This window comes from Centropristis striata, chromosome 10, assembly GCF_030273125.1.
Source record: "Centropristis striata isolate RG_2023a ecotype Rhode Island chromosome 10, C.striata_1.0, whole genome shotgun sequence".
NCBI lineage: Eukaryota > Metazoa > Chordata > Actinopteri > Perciformes > Serranidae > Centropristis > Centropristis striata.
In genome coordinates this window covers 28,786,557-28,802,055 of record NC_081526.1, presented here as the reverse complement: position 1 = coordinate 28,802,055, position 15,499 = coordinate 28,786,557, and the positions used below count along the sequence as shown (strand labels likewise).

Here is a 15,499-nt window from a genome sequence, read left to right as displayed (position 1 = left end):
TGTCAGTGTGCAAAAGTAAAAAGTAAAGTAAAGTAAAAAGTTTGTTACAAACAGAAAAAAAACATGGATTTTAATACATTATCGGGTTGTATGAAGTGTAACAACTTAACAGTTGCATTTTGCCACTGAACCAAATATGGTGCATGTTTTACAACTCAAACCATCTTTATTACAAAGTTGTCCATCATGGCATCAATATTATCTTTTTATATGCTGCTGCAAGCATAACAATCATAAGGCTAACATGTAAAAACAACATGAGGATGGGCATTTCCAAAATAGCATCTTATTCACTTCAATAATGATCATTTTAATATTCTGTGCTCTAAATTCAGTATTCTCCCTGTCTGAATGTAGCTGCATTTTACTGTTTCAAGGGTTGCACATTTTGATCTTAAATCGTGTTATTAGATGTCATTGTTGGATCTTCAAATAATTTTAAAGTAATCAAAATACATACAAATAGGAAAAGGTTTTGCATAGTAAAAATATGGAATGGGATGTGTGAAGAATTAAAACAATGTTCAAACATTAAACACTTCAAAATCAAATATAAAGAGCATGTCTTCACACAATATAGGGATGAAAACGGGTGTGTAAAATGACAGTAGGTGGTTATTGTTGACGTTTTATTTTTAAATGTATTATTACTATTTTTCGTTTTTGTGTGTTGTTGTTTTGTTTGTTTGTTCATTGTTGTCTCATTGTGACTACATGGGTGTATGTGTACTTATGTGTGTGTAAGTCAATAACAAGTTATGTATGTTAATAATGGTAATAATAAGTTAATATACTACATTACTATGTGTTATACACACACACACACACACACACACACATATATATATATATATATATATATATATATTATTGTTGTGATATAACTGAATATAGTAAATTAACATAGGGAGAAGGGGTGGGATTTAATATTAACACAAATAAGTGTTGAGTCTTGTTGTTTCATTTTATGTTGTTGTCTTGTATTTATTGTTGTTCGTTTGCTTTTAATTGTTCATCTTTTATATTGTGTTCAAATAAATTCTCATCAATCAAAAAAAAAATACAGTAAAAAAAAATGTAATGTTCTACCTGTATTCTTCACATTGATAGTGATTTTAGTTTATCTTCTACTGATTGATACTGACTATCTGCTAGCTCTAGTGTCTTGTTTGAACTCTGTATAGTTACAGTTTCGCTTTATCTGTTTCTCAAACATGCAACATGCTAACACTTCTGTAAATATTAAAAAATCCCAATGCAGACATACCTGGAAAGTACCGGGAACACCGTAGAAGGAGGGCTGAAGAAGAAGACACGCCATTCATTTTAAAAGCCAGCTGGAGCAGCGCAGCGCCCCCTGCCGGAGGAGCCAGAGCAGGCCACAGGGGGACGGTGCTGAGCACCTGGGGGATTTGAGCTACAACGTCTGGTGCAGAATGCAAAGTTCATACACTTTTTGAGTGGTGAAATTCAAGCACTTTTTCGAGGACTTTCAAGATCCATTTTCAAGCTTTTTCAGGACCTTACAATGGTTGTAAGTTGCATGTTTTAGATGAACATGCTAAAAGGGGTAATTTCACTCAACCATACTGACAGCGATGTTTTTTTTACACTTTTAACAACCACAAGTACACTTTGCTAATCTCAATATTCAATTTATTATTTTTTTCATTGAACATGTGATTATCTATAGTCAGATTGCAAGAGAAATCATTAAGAACTGCAAGCATTTTCAAGCACTTTATCCAAAATCCAAGCACTTTTCAAACCTTGAAAATACAACATTAACCTATAAGAACCCCGATCCAGTAATCCGTAAAGGAAAATTATGGGGGATATACCACCGACCAAGTGAACCACATAGAACACATTTTTGATGTTTTAAAAAAATTCTACCCTTAAATATGAAAGATCTGTGATGTGACATAAACGTTACATTGGGCATTTATGGTATTTAAGTTTATGATATGTCTTATTTTAAAATAAAAAAAATAGACACTTTCTGCTTAGAGAAACACAAATTTGCCTTTTTCTTTGCATCTCCACAACATTTATCAAAATTGTGAAATTGTGAAAAATAATAGTGCTGTTTAACAATAAATTATTTTTCAGATTTGTTTTTAAGTAACAAAATAAGAATAAATCAATAATACAAACAAATAACCGTGTGCCTTTTTGTTTGCATCTCCATAGCATATATCAAAATTGTGACTTTAATTTGTTCAGGAAATATGGTCAGAACAAGTTAAATGTAATACAGGACATAAACGTATTAGAGTTGTTAAATGGGTTTAAACTTAGCCTCGTAACAAAAAATATGCTTTTTGAAATAGCTACTTTTTCCACATTTCTGTTTCCAGTCACAGCCACATTTTGGAGAAGTCACTTCTTGTCACAGTCACATGACTGTCACATGACCACTACATCACTACACCAGGCTGTTGAGTATATGTCGCTTAGGGATTTAATGAGTTAAGGTGAAGCATAAAGCTGAATATGGGAAATTATAGAAGACTTAAAGTGTTTGTTACACCGGTGTCACCATGGGTTCTTATGGGTTAAAAATTAAGCATTTTCAAGGATTTCAAGCATCCGTATGAACCCTGAGAATGAAGAAGATGTAAACTATTGTCTTGTAAATTAACAGTAAAATACTGGCAGCAGGGTTGCCAGCATTCTACTGTTAATTTTACAGTTCCTCTACTTTTATTTACTTTACAGTATGTTACTGTGATAAAACCGCATACTGAATTACAGTAAAATCCTGCATTTCATTGATTTTTACAGTAGACTAAAACACAGTATAGCGTTGAAGCTAGTTGCAATATTTTTGCAGTATACAATGCAGTCATTTTTTGTAAATAGAGCATATTACTGTCTGAAAGCCAATTACTACAAATTAAGCGCTGTCTTCACTGTAACCTCAGTAATTTTAATAAACCATATACTAAATGAGTTAGTTAAGTAAAATACAGCCATTAAAAAGTGTACCAGAAGAGACTTAGGATATAGTATGTTACTATCACAATTTGGCTGTTTTCTTACAGCAATCTGTTACAGTGTGTGTGTCACACAGAGAGCCCAACAATGAGAGAACAAGAAAAAGGAAGATTGTATGACATATAAACAATGATAAATGTTTTAACACTGTTCATTCAGTCTCCTGTGGTTGCAACCAGGGAACTCATTGAGTTTTGATCTCTTGACCTTTGCAAGAAAAAACTCTACTGCATGAACCTCTGAATGAATCTCCTGCTACTTTTTTGCATTTATCAATTTTTGAGTCTTAGAGTTTGGGGAAGATTTTGGTGCTTGTGTTGTTGACAAGTTGGGAGGCTCTCTGACCGTCTCATCTGAACTTGGGGATTTGAGCGGTCTTAATTTTAAACTACAATATATATTCTGAATATATTATTGGATTACTATTATTATTGATGCATTTATGTAAGCAGCGTTTCATTTTGTAATAGGTAGGGTTAATTTTAACTACTTAATAGTTACATTACAGTTATGATGTTTAATCCTCTGGAGTCAGTGAAATCATGGGCGCATTACTTCTTCATGATGTCACAACATAAAAAACTTGGCAACGTCGAGTCCTGCCGTCACCTTCCCTCTAAAGGACTGGCTGGGAACTCCAAGTTTTGTTTAATGATGATAAAATCAAGTAAAACAGAGATAAGGTCAAATATATTTAGCATTAAAAAAAAATCTTAAAATCAGATTTTAATGTTTGTTGCTTTTTGGTTTCTTTTGGGTTCAAAATGTTGATCCAGTAAGTCAAAAAATAATTATTAGGTTACATAAATGAGATTGTGCAAAAAAAAAATTGATAGCGATGTTAAATATGTTAAATATGCATGTTACACTTTTTTTCTCTCCAAGAGGCAGAATGAAAATTATTTAAAAAATGGACTAAATAGCCCAAGACTCCAAAGGGTTAATATCAAACATTTTTTGACCTGGAAAGTAACTAAAGCTTGAAGCTAAATGTAGTGGGACAAAAAGTATAATATTTGCCTCTAAAATGTAGTAGAGTAGAAGTATAAAGTTACATAAGTTACATGAAATGGAAATACTCAAGTAAAGTACGACAACATTTTACTGAAGTACAGTACTTGAGTAAATGTACTTAGCTACAATCCACCACTGGGTAGCTGAAACAACTTATGCAGAGCTGCAGTAACATGAGTGGTTTTAATGATGGTGTCAAGGTGTGGTAGACCACACTTCATCCTACACCTGTGAGCAGAACTGACAAAGCCACACTGGGAACATTTTTACAACTCACCAAATGTCAGCAGGGAGTTACTCAATTTGAATGCATTTAGACGGCCACTTTGTTGCTGTTTTTGTATTTATTTTTTTATCTGTCTTGCAAGGGTGGTGGATTTTAACTAAGTGCATTTACTCAAGTACTGAACTTAAGTACAATTTTGATGTTATTGTACTTTACTTGAGTCTTTCCATTTTATGTAACTTTATATTTCTACTTTACTACATTTTGAGGCAGTTATTGTACTTTCACTCCACTACATTTAGCTGATAGCTTAATTAGTTTTCAGATCGAGATTTAACATGAAAAATGTGATCAATGAGGTGATTTTAAAGAAATGTATTTTAAATGAAACTGTCGTGTAATTTACTGGTCCAAGTTGTAGGTCAAATAGCTCATAAATTAGTTTTTAAAGGAGTCCAATTGGAAAAAATTACTTCTCTATCTTTAACAGTTATTCAAAAGCCCAGTTGGAAAACAGCTCAAAAAAACTCTCTAACAGGTCTCAAAAATCTTCAAGCAGGAGTCCAAGATGTTGTGACAACACTTTATTATCGATAAAAAGTGGAGAGAACAAATATAATACACATAAGGTGCAGTCCATAAGCTCTCTAACTCGAAATGAAACTTACATGAGGTTTTATAGAGAAATCACACACATCTGTCCATCCTATCATAAATATTCATTATGACCTTTCCTCCAATAAAATGTGTTGATTCTTTAGATTTCTCCTCCTAGGGGCTGCTCCAAACATCATTTTATTCAGTTAATATCCGCCCCCCTAGGTGCAGGTGGCATTACCTCATCCCCTGGCAGAGAGACATCAATATGTTTAGGGGTTGAAAATATCACTATGATTTTAAGTCATCCGTAGGTTCCCATAGGGCCTTTCTATGCTTTATTTACTATGATTTTGAGTTATCGGTAAGTTCCCACAGAGTCTTTCTATGTTCTTATTTCTCACTCATCTCTGTTTGTCATACACAGAGCTTTTTTTTATTTTTCATTTCTCACTCAGAGTCTTTCTATGTTCTTATCTCTCACTCAGAGTATGCTACTGTATTTAGCCCTTGTTAATGCTGCTTCTTGCCCAGCTGGGTAACCTTGCTCTTATCAGCTCTCCAGGACCAGCACTCTAATGAACATCTCTGGCGAAAGATCACAGGTGTTTTTTCTGGCACAAACTTAACATTCTTATCTAGGCCTTATTTTACTTCTCCTCTCTTCCAGTACTTCTCCACCTTTCAGTTAAATCTCTGCAGCATTTTGATTATACATATAACATCATATAGATCACTCAGGGTTACATTACTTTATTTGTTATTAAAACGATCTTTATATGCATAACATTGAATGGATCAATTAAAAGTGTATAGTTTAATTCATATCGTCACCCTGTTAAAATAATAGCCTAACTCATTTTTTCAAGTTTTGCAGGAAACACTAAAAACTTCAAAACTAAAAACTTCACCAAAAGTGTAACATATGGCATTTATCGATCATTTCACTCAAAAAGGATGTAACAAAGGATGGCTATTGGCACAGTAATAACACTGTGTGTAAATTATATAACTTAAGAGAAATAAATGACTTGAACAAGCCTTTGTGACTTAAGCAAGATATGGTAACACTTTATTTTGAAGGTGTCTACATAAGAGTCACACAAGCCTGTCAGAAACATGACATGACAAGTATCATGAGCATTAATGTTACTTCAGAGTGTCATTAATGTTCATGACTCATCCCATGTCATAATTATGACATGCTCATGTCACTCTTATGTAGACACCTTCAAAATAAAGTGTTACCATATCTTGCTTAAGTCACAAAGGCATGTTCAAAAAATTGCCTAAGTCACATTTTATTTTTGACTTAGGCATAATAAATCCGCTTAAGTCACACACTTGACGTAGGCCATTATCTTAAAGGGGTAAAATCACAAAATCGACCACATCCTCAGTTGATCAGATCATACCATAGGTGGCCGGTGTCATGAGGAAATTATTTAGGCAAAAAACAACAACAATTTTGACAAAAAATGACATAGGCGATTATTTTAACAGTGTGATGATATACTGTGTTAAAGTACCACCAGGGAGATGTTGACCTGAACAGTTGTGATTGTATTTTTTAATCTTTATATCTCCACCACACACACAAAAGAAAAAAAGCAGCAACAAAATGTTCTCCGATTTCACTTTCTAGTTTCTGTGTGAAGCAGTGGGCAGAGCAAATTTACTGTAAATCACCTGAACTTGAGCTATGCTACGTCACCCACTACGTGGCCAATGGCAGAACTTTTAATTTTCTCGACAGCCAATAGGATGAGAGAGATCCTAGTGAGTAGGCGTGGATACCATGATAACGTCTTGCTACAGTTTTCCTTGGACTTCCGACACAACTTTTTGGAGATACTGGAGGTAAACATGGAAGAAAAGTACCGAAAAGACTTTAGTTGAACGTTTGTGGTTAACTTCGATGTATTATTTTACCGACGAAGAAGAAGTGTCACTAGAAATGGCTTCAGCACCAAGTAAGGACCTCTCCTGCCCGGTATGCTGCGACATCTTTAAAGATCCTGTCCTCCTCCCTTGTGGCCACAGCTTCTGTAGTACCTGTGTGCAGACATGGTGGGCAACAAAACGCCGACGGGAATGTCCCGTTTGTAAGGCTGTGTGTTTCCCGAAGAAACCACCTCCCAACCGGGCGTTGAAGAGCCTGTGTGAGGCTTATACACTGGAGATGGACTCTGGGGTTTTCTGCCGCAGCCACGGGGAGAGGCTCAAGCTCTACTGCCAGGACCACCAGACCCCCATCTGCGTGGTCTGCAGAGACTCAAGAGACCACACGGGCCACACATTTATTCCCGTTGACGAAGCTGCAGAGTTTCACCGAAATGCTATCCGGCAGAACTCGGAGCCCTTACGTGAGAAAGTGAAACTGTTCAATGAAATGAGAGCTAACTGGGAAAAAACAGATGTAGAAATTGAGAAGCAAGCTCAGGAAACAGAGAAGAAGATAAGAGAGGACTTCAAGGTGCTCCAGGAGTTTTTGCAAACCGAGGAAAAGTCGTGGATCGCAGCACTGGAGGAAGAAGAGAGGATTAAAAGGAAGACGATAAAGGACAAGCTATCCATGTTGACATACCTGGAAAGTACCATGAACACCATAGAGGCAGGGCTGAGACAAGATGACACCACGTTCATGTTAAAGGTCAGTGATTTGGCGAGAGCATCGCAGCGTCCCCTGCCGAGAGACCCGGTGCTGGAAACAGGAGCCCGGATCGAGGTTTCTAAATACCTGTCGAATTTGAAATTCAGAGTCTGGTCCAGGATGAAGAGCAAAGTGTCATACACCCCTGTGACCCTGAACCCCAACACTTCCCACTCGGAGCTCCACCTGTCTGAAGATCTAACCAGTGTGAAATTTGGCCCGGATCAGAGTCTGGCTCCAATCCCAGAGAGGATGATGCAGCACCGCAGTGTCCTGAGCTACCAGAGCTTCACATCAGGGCAGCACTGGTGGGATGTGGAGGTTGGAGACAATCCCATATGGGCACTGGGTGTGATGGCAGTGGATGCACAGAAGATTGGAGACCTAGTGTCTGGGTTATGGCTGGTGAGGTTTTGTAATAGTAAATTCACAGCATACTCCCCGTCATGCCCAGGGTCTGTTCTCCCACGAAAGGAAAGGCTCCAGAGAGTCAGATTGCACCTGGACTGGGACAGAGGAAAGCTGTCATTCTTTGATGCAGACACAAGAACAGTCGTACATACCTTCACACACAGATTCACCAGCATGCTGTTTCCATACATCAACACCTGGAGTGACATCCCGCTGAAGATATTGCCCTCTGACCTCACCGTCATGACCAAATCAAAACAGTATGGTGTTGTACAGCTTTGATATTCACTTGTTTTTATCCCTGTGGAGTCATCATTGCAGCAACTTAAAGTAATTGGACATGGCATAGGAAAATAAATGAAAACCTTGCTGCATATACATCCTGAACTAGGGTTGTCTAGATACTAACATTTTCAACTCGATACCGATACTCAGGAAAATATTTGATACTCGATACCATTTTCAGGATTCAGGATTTTTCAGGATAAAAACAAAGACCCCAAAATTTAACAGAAATATTTGTATTAACAAGAAAAATGCAACATGTAAAAATTAACAGAACCACAGGTTAAATATTTATAATAAAAAACAGTTATGCAAAAAGAAACTGCAACTATGATAACAAGCTTCAGGTCTGAGGTAGTGCAAAAAATAAATAAAATAACAATTATAACAATAACAATTATAACAATATTATATTACAACGTTTTAGTATCGATACTTTTTGGAGTATCGATACTTTTGACAACCCTATCCTGAACACAGCAGGTATATGTATGCGATTTGTAAATAAATGTAAGCCAATTCTTATAAGCAGAATTGGGATCATTAAATAATTTTCATTGTATATTCAGATGTGCAATGTGAAATGCACCAAAACTCAAAAATCAAATCAAAATACAGATATAAGTAGCTAAAAGCATAAATATGAGCCGTTTTAATGAATATCATAATGTTGTTAAACCACACATTATACTATACTTTTATTTCTTTGTCTTGCACTTTGTTAAGGTACCATTGGTATGTGAAACTACTGGTACTTTGTTGGTCACACACTGTTGCTGAACAGTTAAAAGTTTCTATTTGTTGTATCCGTTTGTGCATTTCTCTGCCACACCGTTGGAGTTACTTTATTTGTTATTAAAACTACCTTGGATCCATTAATGTAATTGTATAGAAGAGAAAAAAAGCTTATTTCATATAACAAAACAAAACAATTGAACCCTTTGTTATGGTACCATGGGTAAAAGTTTAAATTATTATATCCCTGTGCATTTCTGCAACAAGTGTCTTTATATGTTTCTAGCTATGTTTATTAATCCTAATAACTGACATGTGATTTGTCTGGTTAATTACATCTATGTAACTAAAAGATCATAGCCTAACCAAAAAGTTCATTATCTTCCAGCATTAGTTACTCTTTACTTCACAAATGAAGACAGAACATTTATTAAAGGTACTTGATCATTCAAGTAATTTTTCATGTAAATACATCATAATGGTTCCAGCTTTACAATTGTGGACATTTGTCGCTTTTCTTTTTTTAAATATTTGAATATAAATAATGAAAATGAGATATGAATAAAACACTGTTTTGCAAAAAAAGGGTATGAATTTTAATAAATTATCAGGTTGTGTACTATTGTTCTATAACCAATCACTGTACAATTATTTTCAGCTATGTTTAAAGATAAAAAAAAAAAAAGTGGTTTTCATGTTTAATAACTTCCATTGAAGTTATTTTCTCTTTATTTTACAATTGTTGCATAATTAATTAGTTTCTGGACATGCAGTTGCCAGCATATCTCCAACCTCTAAGCAATACCAGGATGAGCATTTGCAATATGTTCTGCTTAACATCTTGATAAGATAAGATATGATTAACCTCAAGATGGGGAAATTGCACCATTATAGCAGAGAGAAGGATAAATATAAACAAGGATAGTGTACATAAAATGCATAAATATAAAATAAATATAAACAAGGGGAAATTATAAAAATATAGAACAATATCAACAATAAAATGAAATAGAAAAATAATACACATGATGTGGGTGGATATAAACTAGATGTAAACAAGATGTAGTGAACATAAGATAGAAGATATGACTTTATTTATTCCACAGTGGGGAAATTTAGTTGTCACAGCAGCTCAAGATACAGACACATAGATATGGAAAACAGAATAAAGAATGTAAAAAAATAAGACATATACATACATTCTATACACATTATATTCAGACATTTCTGCTATTTGGCATTTATTATTAATATATATCTTTGTGTTTGTTTGGTTTCCTGAAAGTACTTTACATTTTAGATATTACACATTGGAGAAAATATATTTTAGCACGTTAATTATAAACATAGTGCTCATTCTGATATTCTGTGCTTGTAAATGCAACATTCACTATCTAAATACAGCTGCTCTTACAGCCGTTTATTTATTTATTTTTAACTAAACGATTTCTAATGTAAAACCGGCTAAATTACATTAATTTGAGAGGTTCAAACCATCGACTGTATATGAATAAGGTTCAAACACTTGACAGACTTTAAAACCTATTGTCGTAAAACTGTCGTACAACACCATGACGGCAGCTAAATCGCTTTACGAACAGGACGTTTCTTCTTCATATAAGTGTTACGGCTGTCCTTTCAAAGATGTGGAGAACATGTGAGTGTAAACAACTTGTGTGTTTGCTATTAAGACAGTAATTGCTGTTCTTTTTCGCCTCAGCGTGTTGAAACGTAACGCTAAATCTGCTTGTCGGGTCAGTGGGTTATGGTTGCGACAATGTAGTTTAGATAAGTCAAATAACTTCAAGGTGGAGTGATGTAACGGTAGTTTGGGTGCATTGTAGTGCTGTTAACGAGTGTTATATCGAATTTAAACGCCTACAAATACGTTTTTAAGCATGTACTGCGATACTTAGTGCTAAGAAAATCAAATATATCACTATTATTAGACCCAGAATCCCGAAAATGTCTCCAGGGCGGACACAGAGCTGTGATAATAGAGTTTTTAACACACTTGAGTATGGACTGTTGACATAATCGAATGTGTATTTATGTATACTTGAACTAAATGATTAGATTCATTCATTAATTTAACTCAATCAAAAATGAAATCAAATGAAAATCAAAATGATTTTATTTATCCCTGAGGGGAAATTCAGTTAGTCTGGTAACTCTGTTAGAATGAGACAGTCTGATGGCTGTAGGAGAGAAGGATCTTTTGTATCTCTCTGTCCAGCAACAGAGAGAGAGGAGCAGTCCACTGCTGTTTTCTTGGTCCATAAAGGTTTTGTGTAAGTAAGTAAGTAAGTAAAGTTTATTTATAGAGCACTTTTCATAGATACAATCACAAAGTGCTTTACAACAGGGATAAAATGCAGTACAATATAGAGTTGATAGAAAAAAAAAAAAAAAACACACAATAGCACAAGAACATGTAACTTCACATATGGCCAGGAAACATCAACATCAGGGGAAAGCTTGCCTAAAGAGATATGTTTTAAGTTTTTTCTTAAAACTGTCTGTGGACTCTATGCTTCGTAGGGTCAGTGGAAGTGCATTCCAGAGGCGAGGGGCACTGGCCTGGAAAGAACAGTGTAGCGGATGATCTGGGTATTTCAGGATGGCCTCGAACATGTTGACAGGTCATCTCTCCACCACCTCCTCCAGTGTGTCCAACCTGGCTCCAACCACAGAACCAGCTCTTTAGACCAGTCTGTCCAACCGCCTTGCATCTCTGTGTGTGATGCTGCCTCCCCAGCAGACTGCAGCATAAAACAACACACTACCACCACAGACTGATAAAACATCTGCAGCTTCTTACTACAGATGTCCAGAGATCTGAGCTTCAAGAAGAAAAAGAGGCGGTTCTGCCCCTTTTTGTAGAGAGCGTCTGTGTTTAGGGACCAGTCCAACTTATTATCCAGGTATTCACCTAGATACTTAGAACTTGGCACCACCTCCATATCCACCCCACAGGTATTCACTGGCTGAAGGGGGGGGGGCTTGAACCTGCAGAAATCTATGATCATTTCCTTATTGAGTCAATTAAATTCAGAAAAAAACGTCCTATCTGTGTTTCCAATGTTGACATTTACATCTTTACATTCATGGAAAAAAATATTAAACCTTAGTTTAATTTCTTGTTCATTTTAATGCCTAAACAACTAAAGCACATTTGTTTGGACAAATGTAATGATAACAACAAAATAGCTCATAAGAGTTTAATCTAAAAGCTGATATCTAGCCATTTTCCATGGTTTTCTGGAAAATCAAGGAAAATGGCTAGATATCAGCTCTGCCAATTTTTGGTACCATAATGCGTTAAATGTGTCAACCTATATCCCATCTAGTGTCAATGTCTACTTTATTGACCTTGAAATCATAACGACCAGGGACTGTTGTGTACATCTGTTTACTGAGCTGAAGACCTCATGGTTTAAGAGAAAAAACAGACAATAAATATTACAAATCCATGCCAAAGTGTCCTTGGAAGACATTTAAACTTTACCTATTTGAACCAGAGAGAATTTTCCCAGAGGGTCACTTTTAAGTTCAATTCACCCTCTGCATATCTGAAACATACAGGCCTGTTGGTATATGCTTGAACATCTTGTCTGCCTCCTTCACAGATCCCACCCACTGAAGTCTGCAGCATCTAACTGACACAAAATCAATCAAAACCAAAACCAAAGACATGGCGTATCGCTTCCTCAAGTACTCCGTGCTTCTCCAGAAGTACAGGACTCCGGTGCTCATTGCAAGCTGTAGCGGGGTCTTTGCAGCCAACATGTTCTACCATGTTTTCCCTGACGTGTCCTATCGTAAGCTCTATCAGGCCTGGTCCAAAGGAGAAGAGGACACACTGTCTGAAAAGCTGGAGGATGTTTTCCAGCAGGTAGGAATTTTTCCAGTCCACCTTCAAGGTTACATTTGAAGAGTTGTTGTATCCTAAATTCGATTTGTACACATTTGCAGATTTTTTCAGATGAGGTATAAGACCCAAGGGACAGTGCACTTAGAAAATAACATCATGAAAAGCGCTATATTCTTGAAGGGCTGTGCGATATGGACCAAAAGTCATATCTCAATATATTTAGGCTGAATATCGATATACGATATTTCCCGATATTTTTATCACAAAGTGAGAGCAAATGTTCAGTCAAAGTCGAGGCAAATATGACATGTCACAAGTAGTTTAATTGAAACTGTTTATTTAAGTGAACATAAATACTGTATAACAACAGGAGTACCTTTATTTAAAATCAAAGCTCCATAAAGTGCGCATTTAAATAAAAAATATCTTAAATAGAAATAGCCTATGAAAAAAATAGACCAATCTTTTTATGAAATAAATATATTTATTTTAGAAAAGAATAACGAACATTACAAAAGAACTAAATATGACAAACTCTAGTAAGGGCAGCATTTTTATGTAAAGAAATAATTTTTTTTTAACTATATCGATATATGCGATATGGTCTAATTCAATATCACATTTAAAAATATATCGATATATTTTTTATATCGATATATATTGCCCAGCCCTATATAGCAGAAACAGTTTAGTCAGAGTTATTGGAATTATGTAAGAAGTAAGTAGAATAGTCAAATTCAACAAATGACAGCACTCACGTGTAGGCCTGTCATGATAAGTACTGTATCGACTTATCTTCTGATATATAAAAATGGACACAATAGTTTTTTTCTGGTCATTTACATTTATGACTTTTTGTGCTTTTTTGTGTTGCGTGTAAAGTAATGCTGCAAATGTTTGACAGGCAGTACGAATTGCAGAAAGAAAAAAAAATCCCAAGCAGCCATTCCAGCTGTTTATATGTTATTTTAATCATAAAATAATATAATACATACTATTTATCTCATTGCAATGTTTTGTTAACAGAGAAGTCTATTTTATTTGTTTATAGTTTATTCATTTATGTTTTATTTATCTATGATATTTTAATATTTGTTTTCCACATTTCAATTCCAATGTTTAATATTCTTGATATTAAAAATTATATTGTTGTGGAAAAGGATGTACTCACTATGCCCTAATTTCATTATAAAACTAAATCAACATTGATACAACAATATATTGTTTATCGTGATAGTTTCTGGGAAAATATATCGTCCTAAAAATGTGTTATTGTGACAGGCCTACTCACAAGGCTTAGATTGAATTCACAAAACAATAAAATGAATAATTTATGGAGGTGAATATCATTACAATGTTTTTATGTTCAGTGGAAAAAAAAGTGACATAAAGTCCAAATTCCAATGTTGTTGTTATTGTTGTTGTTGTTGTTGTTGTCATGTGTGTAGGTGTTGAAGGACTATGGAATCAGCTCACCCAAGAATTTCTCCGCCTTCGCCTCCTTTGGGTTCCATCCAGTGGGTGCTGGTGTCCCCTGGTTTCCTGCAGGGGCCCAGATTGGCATCCCCGCAAACTTTAACAGCACATCTGATGACCCGAGCGGAATCACCAACCGCACCATTTTCATCAACGGCAAAGTGCTGGAATGGAGCAGCGAGGCTGGCTCTGCTCTACAGGAGGCACTGGTGTTTTCCCCTGAGGCTCAGAAGTTCGCCATAGCGCGAGAAGTGGCCCGCATGCAGTGTGGAGGACCTGTTGTGAGCGCTGCTGTGGCCCCGGTCTGCCTGGGTGGGGTTTGGGTGTACAGCGTGTTTATGAAACAGGTGTTTGGGCTCCACGCTGGGCCCGTTCTACTTCGCGTTGGTGTGAACATTTTGTCGATTGGGCTGGGCGCCGTGTCCTACTTTCTCACCTCAGATGCCGTTAGCCAGTGGATTGACTATAGCTCGGACCGGCGTGCAGCGGCAGTGTCTCGTAGTTATGCCAAAGGAGGGGTAGAATTTTACGATAAAATTCTGTCCAGAAACAAAACTCTGCGCTCCCTCATGGGACAGAAGGGAAAGGAGATGTATGCTCCGAGTGGAAACTTGTTCCCTGCTAACCTCCTTCAGCTGAAACACACACCATACACCTCCAGGAGGGAAGGGATCCTCACTCTGCTGAGAGAGGAAAAAGCTTGAAAAGAAATGTGAGCCTGTAATGATGTATGAAGTCGTGCTTATCACTGAATAGACTGCTGAAAATAGCAGGATAGGAGGCTTCCTGAGCTTTTCTAAGAAGTGAAAAAACAAAAACAAATTACAAAACAGGGTTGTAAAGTCCAGCAGCATGTTGCACCATTTGTGTGTAAGTTCAACCTTAGCCTAGTTACATTATTAAAAAGTACATCAGGGACTAAACAGACACAATGTATGAGCGCCTCCTCTTTTTCTAAAGGAAGCTTGCCAAATATGTCATCTGTTGCGCCACGTTTTTAATTATAATACAGGTAGATGTATGGCTGTAGTGATGGAGATTATTTCGGTTCAAAATATTTTCTGCCCCTCTCTACAGGATTAGTCAGTGCCTCACGAACGGGAGAGCTCTTTGATTAAAGGGGGTTAAAGTAGTACCTTTGATTGGCCGTGGTTGCGACAGCCTTTAATGCTACCATCTATAATAATGCGTTCTTTCTGATCCCACGAGAGAGCCGTGACTATTAATG

The 15,499-nt window shown here is 36.2% G+C and overlaps 2 protein-coding genes across 5 annotated transcripts; both read left to right on the top strand.

Annotated features, from left to right (window-relative positions):
* The first annotated feature begins 6,668 nt into the window (after nt 1-6,668).
* Nucleotides 6,669-8,776, top strand: LOC131979122 (zinc-binding protein A33-like). Its single transcript, XM_059343037.1, has one exon. It carries the CDS (start codon nt 6,756-6,758, stop codon nt 8,181-8,183), a length of 1,428 nt encoding a protein of 475 aa, XP_059199020.1. The 5' UTR covers nt 6,669-6,755; the 3' UTR covers nt 8,184-8,776.
* Nucleotides 8,777-10,472: 1,696 nt separating this feature from the next.
* On the top strand, nt 10,473-15,499 carry tmem177 (transmembrane protein 177). 4 transcript variants are annotated; one of them, XM_059343430.1, is made up of 4 exons: nt 10,515-10,578; nt 11,158-11,212; nt 12,551-12,816; nt 14,244-15,499. In XM_059343430.1, exons 3-4 carry the CDS (start codon nt 12,616-12,618, stop codon nt 14,973-14,975), a joined length of 933 nt encoding a protein of 310 aa, XP_059199413.1. In that variant the 5' UTR covers nt 10,515-10,578; nt 11,158-11,212; nt 12,551-12,615; the 3' UTR covers nt 14,976-15,499. The 4 variants fall into 4 exon arrangements, with proteins under 4 accessions (XP_059199411.1, XP_059199413.1, XP_059199412.1 ...); XM_059343428.1 differs by lacking the exon at nt 11,158-11,212 and having other exon boundaries at nt 10,473-10,578; XM_059343429.1 differs by lacking the exon at nt 10,515-10,578 and having other exon boundaries at nt 10,686-11,216.

Excerpts from the sequence above, each read along its gene's own strand:
- LOC131979122 (XM_059343037.1), top strand. The coding sequence starts at position 6,756 with ATGTATTATTTTACCGACGAAGAAGAAGTGTCACTAGAAATGGCTTCA.
- tmem177 (XM_059343428.1), top strand. The coding sequence starts at position 12,616 with ATGGCGTATCGCTTCCTCAAGTACTCCGTGCTTCTCCAGAAGTACAGG. Across the intron at positions 12,817-14,243 it reads TGGAGGATGTTTTCCAGCAG|GTGTTGAAGGACTATGGAAT; the intron begins GTAGGAATTTTT and ends TCATGTGTGTAG.